At 45.1% G+C, this 18,314-nt stretch overlaps 1 protein-coding gene across 1 annotated transcript in view; it reads right to left on the bottom strand.

The window, feature by feature from the left end:
• Positions 1-15,109, bottom strand: part of LOC119436377 (nose resistant to fluoxetine protein 6) — a 40,347-nt gene extending 25,238 nt beyond the window's left edge. Inside the window, exons 1-10 of the mRNA XM_037703203.2 lie at positions 14,535-15,109; positions 10,303-10,511; positions 8,552-8,669; positions 7,592-7,679; positions 7,394-7,491; positions 4,118-4,294; positions 1,999-2,092; positions 1,797-1,898; positions 230-395; positions 18-100 (exon numbers count right to left, since the gene is read on the bottom strand). Of these exons, the coding sequence (XP_037559131.1) occupies positions 18-100; positions 230-395; positions 1,797-1,898; positions 1,999-2,092; positions 4,118-4,294; positions 7,394-7,491; positions 7,592-7,679; positions 8,552-8,669; positions 10,303-10,511; positions 14,535-14,817 (1,418 nt within the window). The 5' untranslated portion in view covers positions 14,818-15,109. The remainder of the gene's footprint in view (positions 1-17; positions 101-229; positions 396-1,796; positions 1,899-1,998; positions 2,093-4,117; positions 4,295-7,393; positions 7,492-7,591; positions 7,680-8,551; positions 8,670-10,302; positions 10,512-14,534) is intronic.
• Between the last annotated feature and the right edge of the window lie 3,205 nt (positions 15,110-18,314).

Here is an 18,314-nt window from a genome sequence, read left to right as displayed (position 1 = left end):
AAAATGAAAGTACTTACTTAATAAACAGCAGCGCTAGAGGAAACGCCAACACCAGGAATATTTGAAGTTCCGCGTTGATGTACCACAGGTGTTGCAAGCACTGCGAAACGGCGAGTAAGTGTTACTGAATGTAGCTTCGTCGAGAGTTTTTTGAGACATCGCAGGAATCTCCGGGCCGCTCTTTAAATTTGTGAAGCGAAAAAAAGAAGAAAAAAAATCCCTGTCTTACCACATGCTCGGAGTTATCGAAGTTATTGGCTTGTAATAGCACGGCCCACCATTTGTTGTAGCAGCCGTAGATGTACTGGTTGTACGCTTCGTCCGCCGCCGGACCATAGGCGAAGAGTGGTAGCAGGAAAGCCACGAGTATTATCACCATAGCAGGCACTACCAACCTGAGCAGCAACACAGATAAGTGTTTAAGCGAGGAGATAACATGCAAAACATTACTCTTTCAAGACTGCTGTATTGTCGTGATGAAAACAGTTGAGGCAGAAAAAAGAAATTTTTTTTTACACAACACTCGCTCGTACAAAAACAAGTCGGCGTTGCAGGACGCAACGCTCGGTGACAAAAGCATTATTAAGGTGGAAGGTTTGTTTCAACTCCAGTTAACTAGGTCAGCAGTCGCGTTATTTGGCGGTAAGATCAGGTTTGTTGTGATCCATCGTCGGGCAGAAAACGGCTCTCAGTCCTGCTTTTACCACCCAATAATATCCCTATGTTTGAATAAGAACTCACTGGATAGCATGTTTGCACTTAGAGAGAGAGAGAAACGTTTATTATTTAAACAGTGTCCCGAGCGAGGCCCGGTATCACGTCACAGAAAGCGTGCCAGTTCTGTCTGGCGATTTGGTCCGCATATTCTTGAGCCTGCTTGGTAAGGAGAGCGACGCGTGTCTTTAGCTTTCTGTTGAGCTTTTGTCGCTTCCATCTCTTGAGGAGGGCACTTCTGGCTTCCCAGAGGTGGAGAAGGTGTGCGTCAACCACGGGCGTATCGGCATCAAGTTGTATGACCTTGGTGTGGCGTTCTGCTATATCTAGCACATTTTTGAGCCACTCGTCAATGTCGGTTATAGTTGCTCCGGAATCTAGGTTGTCCCTAAAGGATTTCCATTCAGTTAGTCGTGCAATTCCGGTCTTGGTCTGTCTACGGGTGTGTGCTACATCTAATTGGAGGATATGGTGATCGCTCCCTAGGGTTTCCGGAAGCCGACTCCACTCTGCCCAGGGGACGTCCGCCGTAAAAGTAAGATCGGGGTTTGTGTCCCTGGAGACGCTGTTTCCAATTCTCGTGGTCTGGAGAGGATCATTCCAGAGGGTGAGTCTGTGTTGTTGGGCGGCATCGTGCACTCTAGCACCCTTCCTCGTGGTGGTATGATAGCCCCATGCCGTGTGCGAGGCGTTGAAGTCCCCCACTATTACGACTTGGTGGCCATTCGTGGACTTCTTGATTTTTCGTAAAAATGATCGAAGTCCGGTAACTGGTCCCGAGGGGGGCTGTACACGCTGGCCACGAATAGGCTTTTCTGCGTCTTTCGTTCCGGTAAAACCTCGATTATGGTGTGTTCTGTCTGGGTGTTCTCTATGTCGTGTTCTTGCGCCGTGAGAGTTTTCTTGCGCTTCGAGTTTTTTTTTAAATAATTAATTTCTGAACTGACGAAATGCTCGGCAAAGCAACAGAGAAGAAATAGCAGTTATCTGGTCGCACAGTGTCGCACAAAGAAGAAAATATCCCAGGAAAATGTTAACCACACAAACCAACAGCCTCTTACCCTATACAAAGCATGACGCACCTGATATATCGCCGCGACGCTCGCACAATGTAGACAAGAAATGGGTTCTTTTTTGTGAGAACTTCTCGAGATCCCACTGCGACGTACGCCAACAGAAACCCACTGTGTAGTGAAAAGAATATATATATATATATATATATATATATATATATATATATATATATATATAACATGATAACAAACAATGGAAACCCAAAAGTACCTTAGAAAGAAGAAGATTGTGACGCTAAGGAAAGCATTCGTGATAAACTGGAATGTAAAGTTCTCCGTCATGGTATCCATTGCGAACACCGCATCTAAGAAATAAGAGAGGGATGGGAGTGGGGATCGGTCAATCATTTATATAAAGGATCAAAAACACACCTAAGTAAGACCGACGAAACACTGCTTGATATGAACATGTATGAGCTTGTATGTATGAGAGCATGTTTAGGCCATCATCGAATCAGATAACACACTGGATATATGACGATGTTTCGGGCTGCCCTCATTGCTGAGGTTGCACCGATAATGATGGTATCTCCCTTCTGTTTTTTTTTTTAAGTTTAGCCTCATCTCCAATGACTGACTTTCTTGACAGAGTTGTCACACAGGCACTTTCGGCCAGGGCGTTTGATCTGCGTGGAACTTTTTGAGTGCGATCGAAGCTTGCGTGCTGCTACACGGTAAGAGTTAGACGGGTTTTAGGCCGACTCATTGCTAAATAAAAATCTATATTGAACACCCTTGCACCAGGCGTGACAAAATGCCTCCGAAACTGAAACATGAAGTTCACGAATAATCCTGTGATAAAAACAGGAATACAAAATACAATTTTCAACAAATGAATGCAATTTTACTTCCTGCGTGCCTGCAAAGAGAATAAATACGGGCAGCTGTAATACTCGTAGATATCACTAACGCATTCTTTTCATGACTTGGATTGCAGAGCATTTTATCGTGCTCGATAGAATCGCGAGTGCCATTAGCGAAGCCTGAGTGAGGTGTGTGGTATTGAAGTGGCCCTGTAGCAGTGCCAAATGTGTGTGCATTAAATTCAGTCTGCGCTGACTAAGGAAAAGGCACGTGTTACAGGAGAATTGTAATGTCCTTGCAGCATGCTACTTGGAAATAAAAAGACTGTCACATGACGTTATATCATGCTACGCGTTGCATGATGTTACATGATCAAGCTGCCGACTTCACAGAGCTGTTTTTTTTTTCTATTTCTTCATCATTACTCTTAAATGCCATTTAACAGTTAGTAAAGAAAGAGCAGTGGATAATGATCAACATTCTATGGACGGAACTATAAATCGAAATGGAATGCTCCCGTTAGAATACACGAGGCACTACTTCCAATTAGCCCACTATAGACGACATACAAAAAATGGTCTGCTCTATTGCTTCTCTTGGGTTAGAGTGTTAGCTAAGGCAGTACCTTTTTAACTTGAGGTCCCGGATGGAAAATTAAAGAGCATCGCAAGAATGTTTTACTTTACAAAATTTTCTAATGTAGATACTAGACTACAAACATTTTACAGTGCCCACTGTGTGTTCATAGAATATTCAGTTCATTCATAGTTAGAGTCTTCTGAACTTGTACTGCACTGTTTAGGGCTTCATTAAGAATATAGCCAGTGCTTTCCGGCGCTTTAGGAAGGACCTGAGAAATTCAACGTCATAAGAACATAAGGGGGGATTGAGTTATAAAAGTCGATTCAGTTGCCGCGATAGTTCTCGTCATTTACTTCTTTGGAGATAAAAAATTATAAATAAGTGCAGAAACAGACTCTGTTTGTCTTCCTGCCAAACTGTCAATAGTAATGAAGCACGTTTACTAGGAATTATAACTATAAACTATTTGGTACATCTGCACTGCTTCCAATATTAACCCTAGACAGCAAACACTTGTTATAGTGTAGCCGCCGTTCTGAATCACAGGCTGCGGCTAAACGTTTGTGTACATATGGTGATTCATTTATGGTTCTGTCGTGGTTAAGTATACAGCAGCACCGGAAGAAACTTGGCGAAAATTATGCGATGCTGCGTTGATGAGGTATTCGATCACGACAGCTGGGAAAAAATCTCGGAAGTGCGGCTAAATAAAATCTGATTCATTGTTCCTCGGTCACTGAGACGCGCAATGCTGGCACCATCTGGCTGCCTTTTCTAACGGGGCGGCGATGGGGAGAATGTGACGGCGGAGAGAGCCAGAGCATCTCCGCTTCGCCGCGTGAGATCCCCGTGCAGAAGAAAAAGTTATAGTCGGTCATATCTCGCTTTTTGTAATAGGCACAGCGTCTTAGAATGCCCAAACGAAAGATGTAACATAAACTCACGAAAATATCCCATTGGTAGAATGATGTAGGCATGCCCAAGTACCACCCAGAAGGTCATGATTACTTTGAAGCCACATATAAACTTCAACGCTTCGTTTTGTGTCTTCACTCTAGTCCTTAGGAGTAGCTTTGTGTTCGTTATTGCCGAGAAGACCAGCAGAACGCGCATCAGAGTACCTGAAAAGAACAAGTATACGCCGGAATACAGCGTGCGGTTTATCAGCATGTCACGGTTCTCTGTTATGTTTTCATATCAGTAGATATCACGATACCATTTCCCATATAAGCGCAATTTTTTAATTCAGTGCATTGGCTCTCTGGGTTCTTGTTCGCTAATAAAAAAGAAAAAAAAAATATAGAGAGAGGCATGTCTACAATTCTGAGGCAGTCAAATGCACGCAAGTCGAGAGTCCTGCCTGAACAAGCACGTAAAATTTGTCAATGTCTTCTTTCGAATCATACGTATATAATAAAGGGCCCCTCACCAGGTCCCATTGGAAATTTTGGTAATACATTAGAAGATGTAAACCGCCGTCCAAGGAGCGTTCTACTTCAATTTTTTTAAAGGGCTTAGTAATAGCGGAGACAGAAGCAAGTGAAATGTTGTAAATCAATGGTGTGTGGAGGCGAGCTACCCTCTCCGCAACAAAAGCTCTCTCCGATTGCCTTGCTTGCCGCCCACGAGCGACATTACAGGAGCCCACATACAGGAGCCGAGGGCCAACCTTTTCAATTGTTATGGCCCCCCCCTACCGCAGCCACCGCTTAATCTTTTTACAGCGGAGCTGTAAGGACCACGCTACAATGATCATTCCGTCGTCCGCAGCTTCGCCGAGCTGGGGGAGAGAGAACTGAGAAAGAGTGAAAGTTCAGTGTAAAAATAGCATCGCGCAGCATAGCGGATGCGAGGTGGAGAGGAAGGGTGAGGAAGGTGGAAGTGGGACGTGTAGAGCTGCTGCCGACGCCAACCGCGTTCCCCGCGTTCTCGCGGAACGCGCCCGGTGTCCGTGACTGCAGCTCGGCAGGTTTCGACCAGAGAACTGGACACTCGTCGCTTCCGGAAGACTGAAGCGAGAGCTAGGGAAGCCGAAACCAAGCGTCGTGGAAGAGAACATCCCGAGTTTAGATTGAGGAAAGCCGAGAGTTCGCGCAGGCGAAGAAATCAAGATCCGATGAAGGATGATCTATCGTAGAATATGCCTTCCTGAAACCAGCATGTTCTCTTGGTTGACTGAAGTCAAGCGTTGCGCTGATTCCATTGGAAATTATCTTGGTGATTATTTTATACAATACTGAAAGCAAGCTAATGGGTCTATAATTCTTCAATTCTTTAACGTCTCCCTTCTTATGGATTAGTATAATGTTGGCGCTCTTCCAGCTCTCTGGTACACTTGAAGTCGTGAGGCATTGCGTATAAAGGGCCGCAAGCTTTTCAAGCATGATATCTCTTCCATTTTTTATTAAATCGACTGTTATTTCATTTTCTCCAGCAGCTTTTCCCTTGGTAATGCCTTTCAAGGCCCTTCTAACTTCATCGATAGTTACATAGAAGGATCCTCTGTATCCTGTTCAACACTACTTCGAATGAAAGTAGCTTGGCTGCTCTGGGTACTGTACAAGTCAATTCCTGATTACCAGTAAGGAACGACAGAGGTAATTTGAATTGAATTCTGGGGCTTTAAGTGCCAAAACCACGATTTGATTGAGGCACGCCGTAGTGGGGGACTCCGGATTAATTTTGACCACCAGGGGATCTTCAACGTACCCCCAATGCACGGGACATGGATAGAAGTAAAACAGCAATGCGATGTAGTGTGGAGCGGATTTTTCAAACAGCAGAAAAATCACTCGTTCACGCCAACACTGTGGTTTTATGAACGACACTGGGTGCGAGTGTAGCCAAAAGACAGAGATGCATTTTTTTTATATTCGTAATAGATGCTGCATAAGCTTTTAAAACTAGGGGTGTGTGAATGCCGAATAGTAAATTCCGAATTAAATATCGAATCGAATCAGCAAAAGCAAGCCCAATATCAAATGGAATATGTAATATCAGAAAATATTTCACAAAATCTAATGCTTACAAATTTAGGGCAAGAAAATACGGTTCTGCGCATGCTTAGAAGTCTCCTAGCATTGTATACCAAGAATCTAGCAAGATATCATAGATAGAAATCAAGACACACAGTACTGTCTATTGTTAATAAAAGGAACACCAAATTAGTATGCTAGCACTGATTACAGCTCAGTTCTAGTATATGAAGGTCTCGAAAATATTTTTATCAATAGAATTTCCGTTGAATAGAATCAAGTGTTTTTTCCCTCTGATACTAATGAATTAGTGACGCTCTGTTACTATGAATACCAATTTGGTTCTCATTTTAATAGTGGATATGTGTTTTGCAGCAATATTTTATTTATTGCATAGAAAGTGTTGCTTTCCAGTTTTTCTTCAAAATGCGGATGGACTATCTCAATTTTGCGTCAGGTGGTTATCGCAAGGCCAATCTGCGTGACAGACGAAAGGACCGCGCATCACGTGACTGGCGTTGCTGGTGCTGACAGTAAAGAGCAGGCGCCATCCGCTCCGTTTCATTGTCAGGTTTGGCGGGCTTTGCCACCTGTCAAAGGTTCTACAACCTGCAAGGTCACGGCAAGTTCACGCGACCTTTCAGCGTAATTTCACTAACAGAATTCATGACTTGGACAAGGCTTTCCTTATTCAAAAATACCTAAAGTAATAAAAAAGCTAGCTGTACCATTTCTACATGAGACACCAGGTACGCCGTATGCAGCTATCCAAATTTTTCAAAACACATAACAAGGCACACGTCTTTCGCCGGTGCTAATTATATGAAACGGCGTACTTTACTGCATTAAGACATTTTCAAATATATTACTGTCTGAAAAGTATCATCTATAGTTCAGAATTAGTAGGCATTATTGAACTGGTGATTTTATTCTACAGCCTAGCATACGAAAGCATGCCAAGCTAGAACTCTCAAGGGCTAGTTTTAGTCACTCGGCATACCATTTCTGCCATACAAAATGTTCTATTCTGTTTATATATAGCGCTCTCCAATATTCTTTTTCACTACCTCGTACTCCTACGAAGCTGCTTATGCGTAACAAAACAAGCACGTTCTTTGCGCCGGAGACGCTTTCCGCCGCGCAGAGATATTTGCCATTCGGTATACTAACGAGACAGAGAGAGAAATAGAGAGAGAGAGAGAGAGAGAGAGAGAGAGAGAGAGAGAGAGAGTAGGTGGCGATTACCTCCACGTTTAATCCTCAGAGCATGAACGTCGGCTTGAGGAAGCCACTCTAGCGTGGTGCCCACACCGACCAGCAGACCTATAAGACAGAGCACTGCTCTGCGACACATACATGAAAGTGTCTTAGCGTGCTCCATTCAGGGAGCAGCTGACCAAACAAACATAGGTATCACATGCAGTAGAGATTCGCATCACTTACATGGAAAACGCTTGAACTGACGTCACCACCTTGGCGTCATCGGTGCTGCAGGACGTCACTGTGGCGTTACCTCCATACTCACTTATCACTGAAACATTTGTGGTAATGAAAGTTAAGGATTAATTTGAGTAGCCACTCCGACGGCGTCTAACCGGCTGTATGCACGAATAATTATTAGACAGCTATCAGAGGAACAAGTAATGTACAGGTGAACGCGGATGTATCGGGCGTAAGACTGCTTTTGGACATGAAGCGTTCAAAGTGTCTGACATGTGAAAGCATGTAGTATCGTAGGTCGTCATACACAGGCCGCTGCAGTATGAGAATATGCTTTAACACAGTTCTTATTCGACCAATTTGAGGGATACTTAGAAAAATAACTAGAACAGCCTCTTTCTGGGAGAAAAGGTAGAAGACACAAGTACATAGTTCTGTGTGTTTTCTGCCTTTTTCACCTATCATTCCACCCTCTTTGAAAATATCTGTTTTATTTTTGTACCTAAGTCTCGGAGTTTGAACAGTTCTAAGCCTTTAGCATGCATTTAGCTCCGAGATTTAGTAACGTTTAATTACCGTATGGACTTCACATTATATATATTTAGGCTTGATCATCATATATATCCCTGTCTACGGCTGCACTTCTCCAGGCAACGCATATAAAGTAAAATCAAATTATGGGGTGTACGTCCCAAAGGCAGTTTGCAAAGTTTGTGTTCAGCGAAAGAGCGACTCATATGAAGGTAACTAAAGCAAGCAGGTATGACTGGTTTCACTGCACTCGGACACATTCGATTCTTTATTTTAATGTTTATTTTGACATTTAGCATCATTTCAACAACGTTTGTTTTTCGCTTGTACGTATTGGTAATTTTACTACTGCATGCGTAGGGTTAAAAGGTCGTTTTTGAGTTTGGCCATATACGAAACAGCAGAGCACACCGTAGGGGTGCTAATTCTCACGTGAGCGGACCAGGAAGGTCATGTCCTGCCGTGTGCAGAGCGACGGCGCGCAGAGTCCTCCGAGGGTGTCCACGCCCTCTCGATCCGGCGATGAAGCCGTCAGGGGATCGAGACGACCCTGGGTAATGAACGAGACGTGCGGCCCGGCCGACATGCTCAACACGCAACTCCGGCTGCATGTATACGTGTATGGGAAGGAACGCGCCACCAGATTCACGGAGAACTTCGCTCGTAAAAACTGAACGAAATTTGCCAACGCTCTTGCTATTGCCTTATTCGCTGGCGCGGTCAACGGCTTGTATTCTTGAAAATGGTTCTTGCGCATATGGCTTTGTGAATTCGGGCGCGGATGAAAGCGTTGCTCGCCCCAGTTCAGACATTCATGTTCCGAACCCTAATACCCAGCGAATAAAATTTACAGATGCAATTTATTTAGGACGGTGGTCGAAAATACAAGGTTGTGAGGATGAAGCAATGTACTATATTTGCCCCACTTGTAGCAAGATTTCAGGGCACACGTAAGGGTGCTGTTTTGTCACCCATGATTTGTGGACATGGCAAGGAAAAAAAAAGTGGGCGGTAGTGCTGCATAACTCCATGGTATTTCATTTTCTTGGACCGATGCATGGTTTTCGGGAAACTACGAAGGCTGGCAATGAATTACAGGTTTATTTCACAGAATGCTTACTTTCCAGTTATTTTAGTAATTACTTTCAATGGTAATTTAGTTTCCGAATAAATTAAATTTTAATTTTAGTAAATAAAAAAGTTAACAAGGAGGATTCGGTCTGTGCCAGCCTTTGAGTTCAAAGGTAGGAGATCACAATGAAAAGCTGGGCGTCCATAACATAACAACTGTGCGCTCGTCAGTATAACATTCGCGGTGGGACACGAAACTGTTATGTCGCTGTTCTCTTTCTCTTTCCAGCCGTACACTGGGCCACAAATGTTTTCGCAACGCGCAACTGTGGGAAGGCTCAAATATTTGGCAGCCTTCAGGCTGCGACTGCTAAGTGTATGCTGCACCTCCGATTCCATGCTTATAGGCGAGGAAACGTTTCAGCATTTGTACTGTTCACGGCATTTCGAAAGTCTTTGTGATCGTGCGTATATGGACAGCGGTCAGCTGAATACAGTGCCTTGTTAAAGTATACAAACAGAAATTGGGGGAGGGGGGGAGGGGTTTATGGTCGCGTAACCTTATTTCAGGGTTTTAACAGTGTGGGACTTGCTAACCCCTTTACAACATTCGAGAACATCAGGCTGAAGTACAGCTTCGCGCCAGCTGGCAGCGTGAAATAGGGAACGAGCATGGCACCATTGGGACGATGCTACCATGACCGTAAAAAAGAAACCTGTCTTGCTTAAATCAGAACACGTGGTCCCTTTTTTTTCTGGCATCAAAATAACTGAATGAATGAATGATTGATTGATTAAATAAATAAATAAATAAATAAATAAATAAATAAATAAATAATAAATAAATAAATAAATAAATAAATAAATAAATAAATAAATAAATAAATAAATAAATAAATCAGCATAATTAGCCGGCAGCGCAGCTATAGTTGCAACAATCGCTGGACGTCTTGAAGCGCCACTTTAATGGAAGCTTAGTGCGACGGCAATCAGTGAAAGCACCGAGTATCGCCCGGACAGTTCAAGCTAAAAGAGCGCTGATGTCATTGCGCCCAAGCGATGGTCACATCTTTCAACTAACTTCTGTCGTCCACTGCACACTCGAAGCATACCTGCAGTTCTCCGATCTCGTGGAAGGACTCGATGAAACGCCTGTAGTAACCCTTGGGCAGGGAGAACAGCACGGAGCAGTACTGGCCCTTGAAATAGAGCTCGCCATCGGACGATCGCACCCGAGTATGAAGGCACTGGTCATAACCTCCCATTGCCACGTAAGTGCCTTCAAGGGCGTTGGGTGCGTACATGGCGTTGGACATGGCCACTGTTCGGAAGACCACACATTTGCAATTGTACGTTTAGTCTCACCCTGGTACGATCATAAAGTCCTTGTACCTATGTAAGAAAAAAAAAATAGCTTTAAGGAAAAATGTGAACGCCGAAAGAACAATCAATGTGTCACAATGCCCAAGTATTTGGAGCAAGACCGCCACTGAAAAAAATTTCCTGGTCTGCGCAATCTTTCAGTAAACTGCACATCTTAGACCCTGAATGACCCCTTCGGGCATTCTGTTTTCAAAGTTTGATTTGTTCCCCGTCTCTTAACTTCTTAAAGCTATAGTAGCGACGACGATGAGACTTCTCATACCCGTACAAACTATCTATATAATGACTCTCGGGGGACCATGGAGGGTATCGATGCGTATTAGACGTTCACGCAGGTGGGCTTCCTTTCTTTATTGAAGCTTAGCGGTTACTCTGTACTTGCATCGTAAATCGTGAGAGTTGAATAAAGGGTATGCGTAGAAAAAAAATTCAATACAGGGGTTTTACGTGCGAAAACCACAATATGATTATGAGGCGTGCCGTAGTGGAGGGCTCCGGATTAATTTTGACGACTTGGTGGTCTTTAACGTGCACCTAAATCTAAGTACACGAGCGTTTTTGCCTTTCACCTCTGTCACATTACGGCCTCCACGGCCAGGATCGAACCCACGTCCTCTAGCTCAGTAGCGCAACGCCATAGCCAGTAAGCTACCGCGGCGGGTATATGTAGCACACAAGGCCTAAGCATACACCTTTAAAGGCTGCGGGCTGATAATTCTTTAATTTTTATTGAGATGTAATTCTGGAATTATCTTTGTCGCCGTGTCGTGTTGATGACGACTTCCTTTCATTTAGTGATCGAAGTGTTTTAGTATATAGAGCTTGGGCTGTTTGTCTTGACGCCCGAAGAACGGCTCCAACAGCAGCAGCAACTAGAAGAAAAGGTGTTCCATGACGGTAGTCTTTTGCGTACAAATTAGGGGACGGTTACGAGAGACGAGACAGACAGAAGCGCTTGTGTTTGACTCGTCTCTTGTCAATTGTCACCGCCCTCTCACTTGTTCTGAAAAGCATACCGTTATGGAATGCTACCAACTCGCCCAAACCAGTACCCGTACCTAGTTCACTGACAGTTCTGCACGCATGAATCTCAATAAGGACGCTATAGCAGGTACACGGTGAGCGAGCACTTCGGTGACGCCACCTGCACATGAGTGTTATTCGTTATGAGGGGAAGGAAGCGGCGGCGCGTCCACGGCACCTCCTCTGGCTCTCCATGTGCAGCATGTAAGCAATGGTTGCTTCTAGCATTTTATCCTTCTTAAAAGAAGGTGACCCGTTTCTTCTTCTCTCTGCTACTGCAGCCCACGGAGTTTCATACTAAACTTGAGGGAGATATAGCGGTAGTTGCGGGCCGTCGGCATACAGCGCTTCACCCAACGCAGAACCGATTGGTGTAGTTGATGGATTTGTCTAAGCATCGTCCCTCTAGCTTGGAACAACCTCATGGTTTTTCGTTTTAACCCAACATTACCATCTAAAATTTGCTGTGTGGCAATGATTAGTCTCATTTACCCTGTAATTTGTACCGTTGTTTGGCCCCTTTAGGGCATTCGAAATGAAAAGTAAATCTTTAAACCGAGCGTGAATTCTGTGCGGACAGTACACCCGCATAATTAACGTATTCTTTTTTTTTTCTTTCGCACATTTTTCTAGGGTCCCCGCCAATCTGAAGCCGATCGGCGCCTCTAGTTATTGATCGCGCGTTGCAACGCTCTGCAAGCGCAAGCGTAACTTGCGTTGACACTCGTAACGAATTTTCGCTTCCCATTTACAACGTGGCAGGAAGCTTCTTGCGAGGTCCAAGGTCACACAATACACGTCATAAAAACCAGCGTGTGAGCCCATGGTTCCAATAATGGTTGAACACGAACTCCGCCACGCTTCCCTCCCAATATCCTGGCCTGAAACTGTACGCATTTCCTCCGCGTGCACAACGAAGCAAGCAGTGTCACATGCGTCAGGCTGGACTTTGATGATGTGCTTTGCAATCAGCAGCCTCGCGACGTACGGTTTCTATAGCGCTTCAGTATTTTCAACCGCACGCACGCTACGACCACGGCCGCTGGATATTGCTACGGCAGTGCATCGCTGAACCGTTCTTATTTTTTTTCTTGCGTTTGGTACGATGAAGGTCGGGACTCATCGCTGTGGCGAAAGTATCCTTGATGTAAAATGATGAAGTCCTATAACGAGGCCGTAATTTAGGGCAGAGCAGCTAACGAGAGGCCTCGATCGACGCTTCTTGGAGCACACGGTTGTTTGTTTGTTCATTGATACTGAGCAGTCGCAAATGAGTGGTAATGAAGAACCATAAGACAATATATCTCACCATAAAGCATAAACATAGCGGGACAAAATAGTGCACACGTTGGGCGCATGTAAGCGCAGTGAAACTCACAGTACAGACAATTTTTTTTTACTTTGGTAGCAACGAGAAGATAGTGCACAGCAATTATGAAGCGGACATAATAAGAACAAAAAGAGATACCACAATTCTAGTAAGCTGCGCCATCGGGATAAATAATTTAATCAAGCAGAGTTAAAAATCCATCCACAGAAGAAGACGTTATTACTGAGACGAAAAGTGTGCTCCATTCCCGCTTTTACTTAGGAAATAGCTGTATTTAAATGCGTCGTTTCGTATAAGTGTGGGCGAGATGTACATACTATGCCCATGTCTTGAAGGGGCAATTAGCTGAAATTTAAGAAAGTTGAAACGCAGTGATTTTTACTGCATTGTAAATTATCAGGAAATAAATTTGATTGTCCCAAACTTTGTCCTCTGTCCTGAAGGGGGTAAACTTGCTGACCTGCAAAGATCTGTAGGATAGTGGAAATGGTGATACAGGTTAAAAAGAAACTTGGAGATAAGCGCTGAACCTCACTATGGCAAGTTGGGGTAATCGCGGTGTAAAATTTACGGTGGATATAGCATTTCATACGTCCTGCGGTTAATTGTAGCTTCCACAACTTGACAGCGAAAAAAGCTTTTTTTATTAAGTGAAATAAAGATTGTATAAGGGAATTCGCCTCAATGTTTTCTCACATAAACCGCTAGCTAAACGATATCGCCGGATACTGGAAGTGGCTCAGAGAAGGCTCATCACGACTTTTGAATAACACTGCCAAGTACGTATACACCGTTTACTGAGTATTTTATGAACATATATAAGGAGGGAAATGTAATGGCAGGATAATTCATTAGATGTCGGTTGCTCCGCTTACTTACTGAGAAAACTATATAGTTGTTTTATCGCCCACACGCACGCTCACTGAGTTAACTGACTTCAGCCGCGTGTATACGAAACAGCGTTCGCTGATGGTGGACTGGAAGCTGGAAAGACGCCTCACCACAGCGCCAGAGTGCGGTGGCCACATTTCGACGGGGACAGAACGTCGGGGGGGGGGGGGGGGGGGGAAGAACAGAGACAGAAAGAAAGCCGTGTGTCGACATTCTGGTGGATGTCAGGCAGCCTCAGATTGTCAACCTAATTATGAGCCATCCACTATTATCTGTATAAATAGACCCTGTTATAACAAACCCTGTTATGGTATTGTGTGCTTTTTTACCCCTCCCCCCCCCCCCCAAAAAAAAAAATGATACGAAACAGTCGTGCGGTGTGGTGAATCCATGAAATGACAGATATGAACAAATTATGTGAGTGCTCGATGTGGACGTTTGTGGCGTGAGGCGTATTTTTATGTTCCACTCTTGGCCAGACACGTCGTGAGTACTCGTCGAAAGCCTCCGCATGCCCGAAACGTCCGAACGAATCACTCGTTTCGCTCCCGGTTTCAACTTAGCACCTATTATGATTAAATCACTGAGTGCCGTCGTGTAAGTATCAGGTACTGTTATGAACTCGTGCACCAGGAGCGGGGCCATTTGGACGGGAAATAAATAGAAAATAATAAAACCGCAACACACACAGTTTCTCTCAGCGGCAGCGGTACTTACTCCTGACGGCCCAAGCCTTCTGTTGACGCAGAGCCACGAAGGTCTTGAGCATGCTTGTCGAGCAGTCGGTCGACACCTCGGGTCTCGTCACGAAGTCCGATACGAGCGGGAGCAGTTTTTCCACCGCAACCTTGAGCACGTCGTTGAGGTCGTTCTCATAGCTGCGCGTGGCCGACTCGCCGCCCTGCGCCCATACCGGCGTTGACAGCAGCGAGAGAGCGCCGGCGAGCACCGCGAGCACCGGCGGTGGCGGCAACGACGTCGTGCACGGCCTGCGACCCATGGCCTCCGGTGCGAGCGTAATCGCTCTCGAGCCCTTCGAGGCGCCAAAAAGGTCCCCCACTGAAGACGGCTCGACGCGGGTCCTTCGAGCGCTGCGATGACGCCCCGAGAAGGGGAGGTGGCGTTGGACTCGGCAGCTGCGGCTGGTAACGCGACCCGCCGCAAACAACCCCCGAGCCCGCTGCGTGGCTCAGGCTTGTCTCCGAAGTTGCACGTGCGAAGTCGTCGCGTAGTTTTCCCCGCTACTCGGCCCATTCAGCGGGAAAAGGGACAATAGACACGAAATAAATGGCGCCGCCTTTTCGTTTCCGGTAATTTCTTTCAAGTCCGACAGAAATCCCCAGACGAAAAAGAGCGAGCTTAATAATGCCCTTGACTATTTTTATGCGTTTATCGTAGGCTGACAATACCGCCGGGCTTTACTGCTTGGTCTTTTGATCGCGTTCTCAACGAAACGCGTCCTTCCCAGCGCTGCACGCGATCGTGCGCTTCGTGCAACTTTTCCTCCTGAGGCGAGTGTATACCGTCGGCAACAAAGTGCGCGGGCTGTCCTGTTTTAGGTATGACATTCGCTCACCTAGATAACGCATCACTAATTGTGCTACAATAAAGTCTGTAATCGCAAACGCATACTTTCAAAATTCCACAAACTGCATTGGGTGCTGCTGTTTTGAAGGCTTAATTTCGTATCAACAAAGCAGTTCATTTGGCCACCTGTCCGAAATTAGGGCAAGTATTTCGTCAAAATCAGCGAGCACCGTAAATAGTGGAGAACTTGAATTGCTGAGCTCCTTTACACCACATATTTCATAACCTTTTGCCTCCGCGCAGGCCAAACAAAAGGGACCAAAGAAATTTTAACTAGGGAATTTAATTTAACCTTCTATTATTGTGACAATGATGATCAGGAACACCAGCGTATGACGATAAAGTGCGAGCATACCGAGTCCCACAAAAGCTGGCATCATTTATAATGCATCCTTTAAGAACAATAAACGCAAACAAATTTCTGCCCACAATGTCCCAAAATGAACAAGGAATCGAAAATGAATATAGGTGGTGAGAGATCCGTCCCTATCAATTTGTTCTAAAAAGAAGTTGGAGTCTTCCTTTGGTGTGTTTAAAGCCGTTGAAATGAGTTTCCAGCGCACGCGCACATTGCATATATGCGACCGTAAGCAAAGCTTCTTTTGAACTTTCATTCTGACGCTGTGCATACAGTATATACAAGCTTTATTGAAAGAAACATCTTTGACTTGACTTTCCGGAGAGTCTTAAGGATAGTCCTCGATGGTGGCAAAACGAGCAAGGATAAATGTAGTTGTGCCTTTGTGTTGAGTTTCATAATTTCGTGATGACACCTGCTTTCGGAGTCAGAAACGGCAGAAATAAAGGGGCATATTTAGCTATAGTAGGAGGCACGACACAACATAACAACATTGCTGCGTAATTATGCTGCGTGTTCATACTTTCTGCTAGAAAAGTCAGATTTAAGGCATTCATGAAGCGCATAGTCGCGTTGTATGGTATCCTACTCTACAAGCACGGATAGAAAAATTCATATCTCTCCAGTGTTGTGGTTCATGAGATCAGAGTCTTGTAAACCGCTTTGCCAGAAAAAAAAATCAGTTACGTTACGTTGGCTTGATGCCACAGTAAAGCTGTTTACTTTATTCGAAACTCGCCTGGAAAGAGGGTCAGGGTCATGGTTGCTGCTGCATGTAGCTTTTTATTTCATTAAGTGGTGGTACGCTACGATGTGGTGCGTGCCTTTTGTGCCACTTGCCGCCGCTGCCAAAGCGATGTACAAATGCAGCCGGATGTCAGCGGCGCAGCCAAAGGGCGCCGTCCGCCCTCCGCCATCGTATACTACTAGCGGACGTGCCGAGAAAGAGCTCTAAAGGAATAAAAGTTGCCCGCTATGTTTGGGGTGAGCAATTTAGAAGCATGCAAACTGCTTGGTCTGTCTTGTTTGGGTTGTCTTCTTTTTTTTTTCCCGGGTGCTCATTGCGATCCATTTTGCAATCTTCGATTGCAGGTGCAGCATTATAGCGACGATATCCATATTACTGACAATGCACAGGTCATTTCCATGCAGTCACGCTGATTTAAGTATGTTTCGAGCGATCTATGGGGCTGGGTCCAAATACATGAAGCATTCTCGTAGACCCAATGGTTGTTTTTGTAGATGAGGTAATAGTTGTGACCTATTTATTGAAATAAAACGAAGTACAATACTGGGGTTCAACGTCCTAAGGCAACTCACGGGCAATGAGAGATGCCGTAGCTGGAAGCTCCCGGTTGATTTATAGACCATTCAGAGTTCTTTAACGTGCACCCAAACCCGCGGTACACGATCGTTTTTGCATTCCACCTCCATCGGAAGGCGGCCGTGGTGGTCGGAAATCTTAACCACGATCTCGTGCTCAGCAGCCGAACGTCATAGCCATACTGAGCCGCCTCAGCGCCTAGCTATTTATAGCTGTTATATAGAGGAAGAAATAGAATTGGGGAAGGCCTTGTATTGCACAGGGCAGATGACCGGTGATATATTAGAGCATATTGAAAAGGAGGCCAGCTCACAAAAGCACAACACAAAGAAGAGAGTGGACGACACACACGCTGCAACTCTGAAGGAATTTTAACTCTCAAGGAACTCCCAAATTTAACAAAAGGGGACAAATGCTGACGATGATCGCATACCGATTATAGCCAAACTGTCGGTTTTACTTCAAGTATATTAGAGTTGAAGAAATGCATGCCTTTGAAAAGGAAGCGCAGTCAAGGGCGATATAGAAGTAGCTGGTGTGATGAAATTAGGAACTTTTCAGGCATGGGATCGCTTCAGCTGACACATGACAGGGGCAATGGAAAATTTCTAGGAGCGGCCTTCGTCCTGCAGTTGACATAAATATGATGACGTGGATGATGATATTACTGCCCTAAAAGCAGGAGACAGAGAGAGAAAACATTTATTTGAGCCATCAAGGTCAGTGCTCTTCAGGTCTAGTGGGTGGTGTCCTCATTCCAGGACTCCACTGGCCATGGCTGCTCGACGTACTTGCTGGACGAGAGCTTCTTGTCCCGCGAGGGTATCACCGGTCAGCTGTACCTCCCACCGCTCAAATGACGTGCTAGGCGTCTTTAAGCGTTGAGGTTTGGCCCCGCACCCCCACGAGATGTGGAAGATTGTAGGGCGTGTGTCGCCGCACCAAGGGCAGATGCCGCGATATGTTAGTGGGTACATTTTGCTGCATCTGCGTGGTTGGGGAATGTGTTAGTTTGGATAACTCTGAGAGCTAATGCATCTTCAGTGCTGAGCTTTTTGTGAGCGGGAGGATTAACCCTGCGGTTGAGCCACTGGATCTCGAGGCGGTCGCAGTAATTGGATGGCAGGAGCACGAAGGTGAAGGGTGGGAATGGTTGGGACGATTGGTTTTGCCCCGCTCGGTTGATTAGCGCTCGAGCAAGAACAAGATGTGAGGATCTGCTTTTGTG

The sequence above is a fragment of the Dermacentor silvarum genome, chromosome 1, assembly GCF_013339745.2.
Source record: "Dermacentor silvarum isolate Dsil-2018 chromosome 1, BIME_Dsil_1.4, whole genome shotgun sequence".
NCBI classification, from domain to species: domain Eukaryota; kingdom Metazoa; phylum Arthropoda; class Arachnida; order Ixodida; family Ixodidae; genus Dermacentor; species Dermacentor silvarum.
Note: the sequence above shows the minus strand (reverse complement) of the source record. Positions and strands in the feature narration are given on the sequence as shown.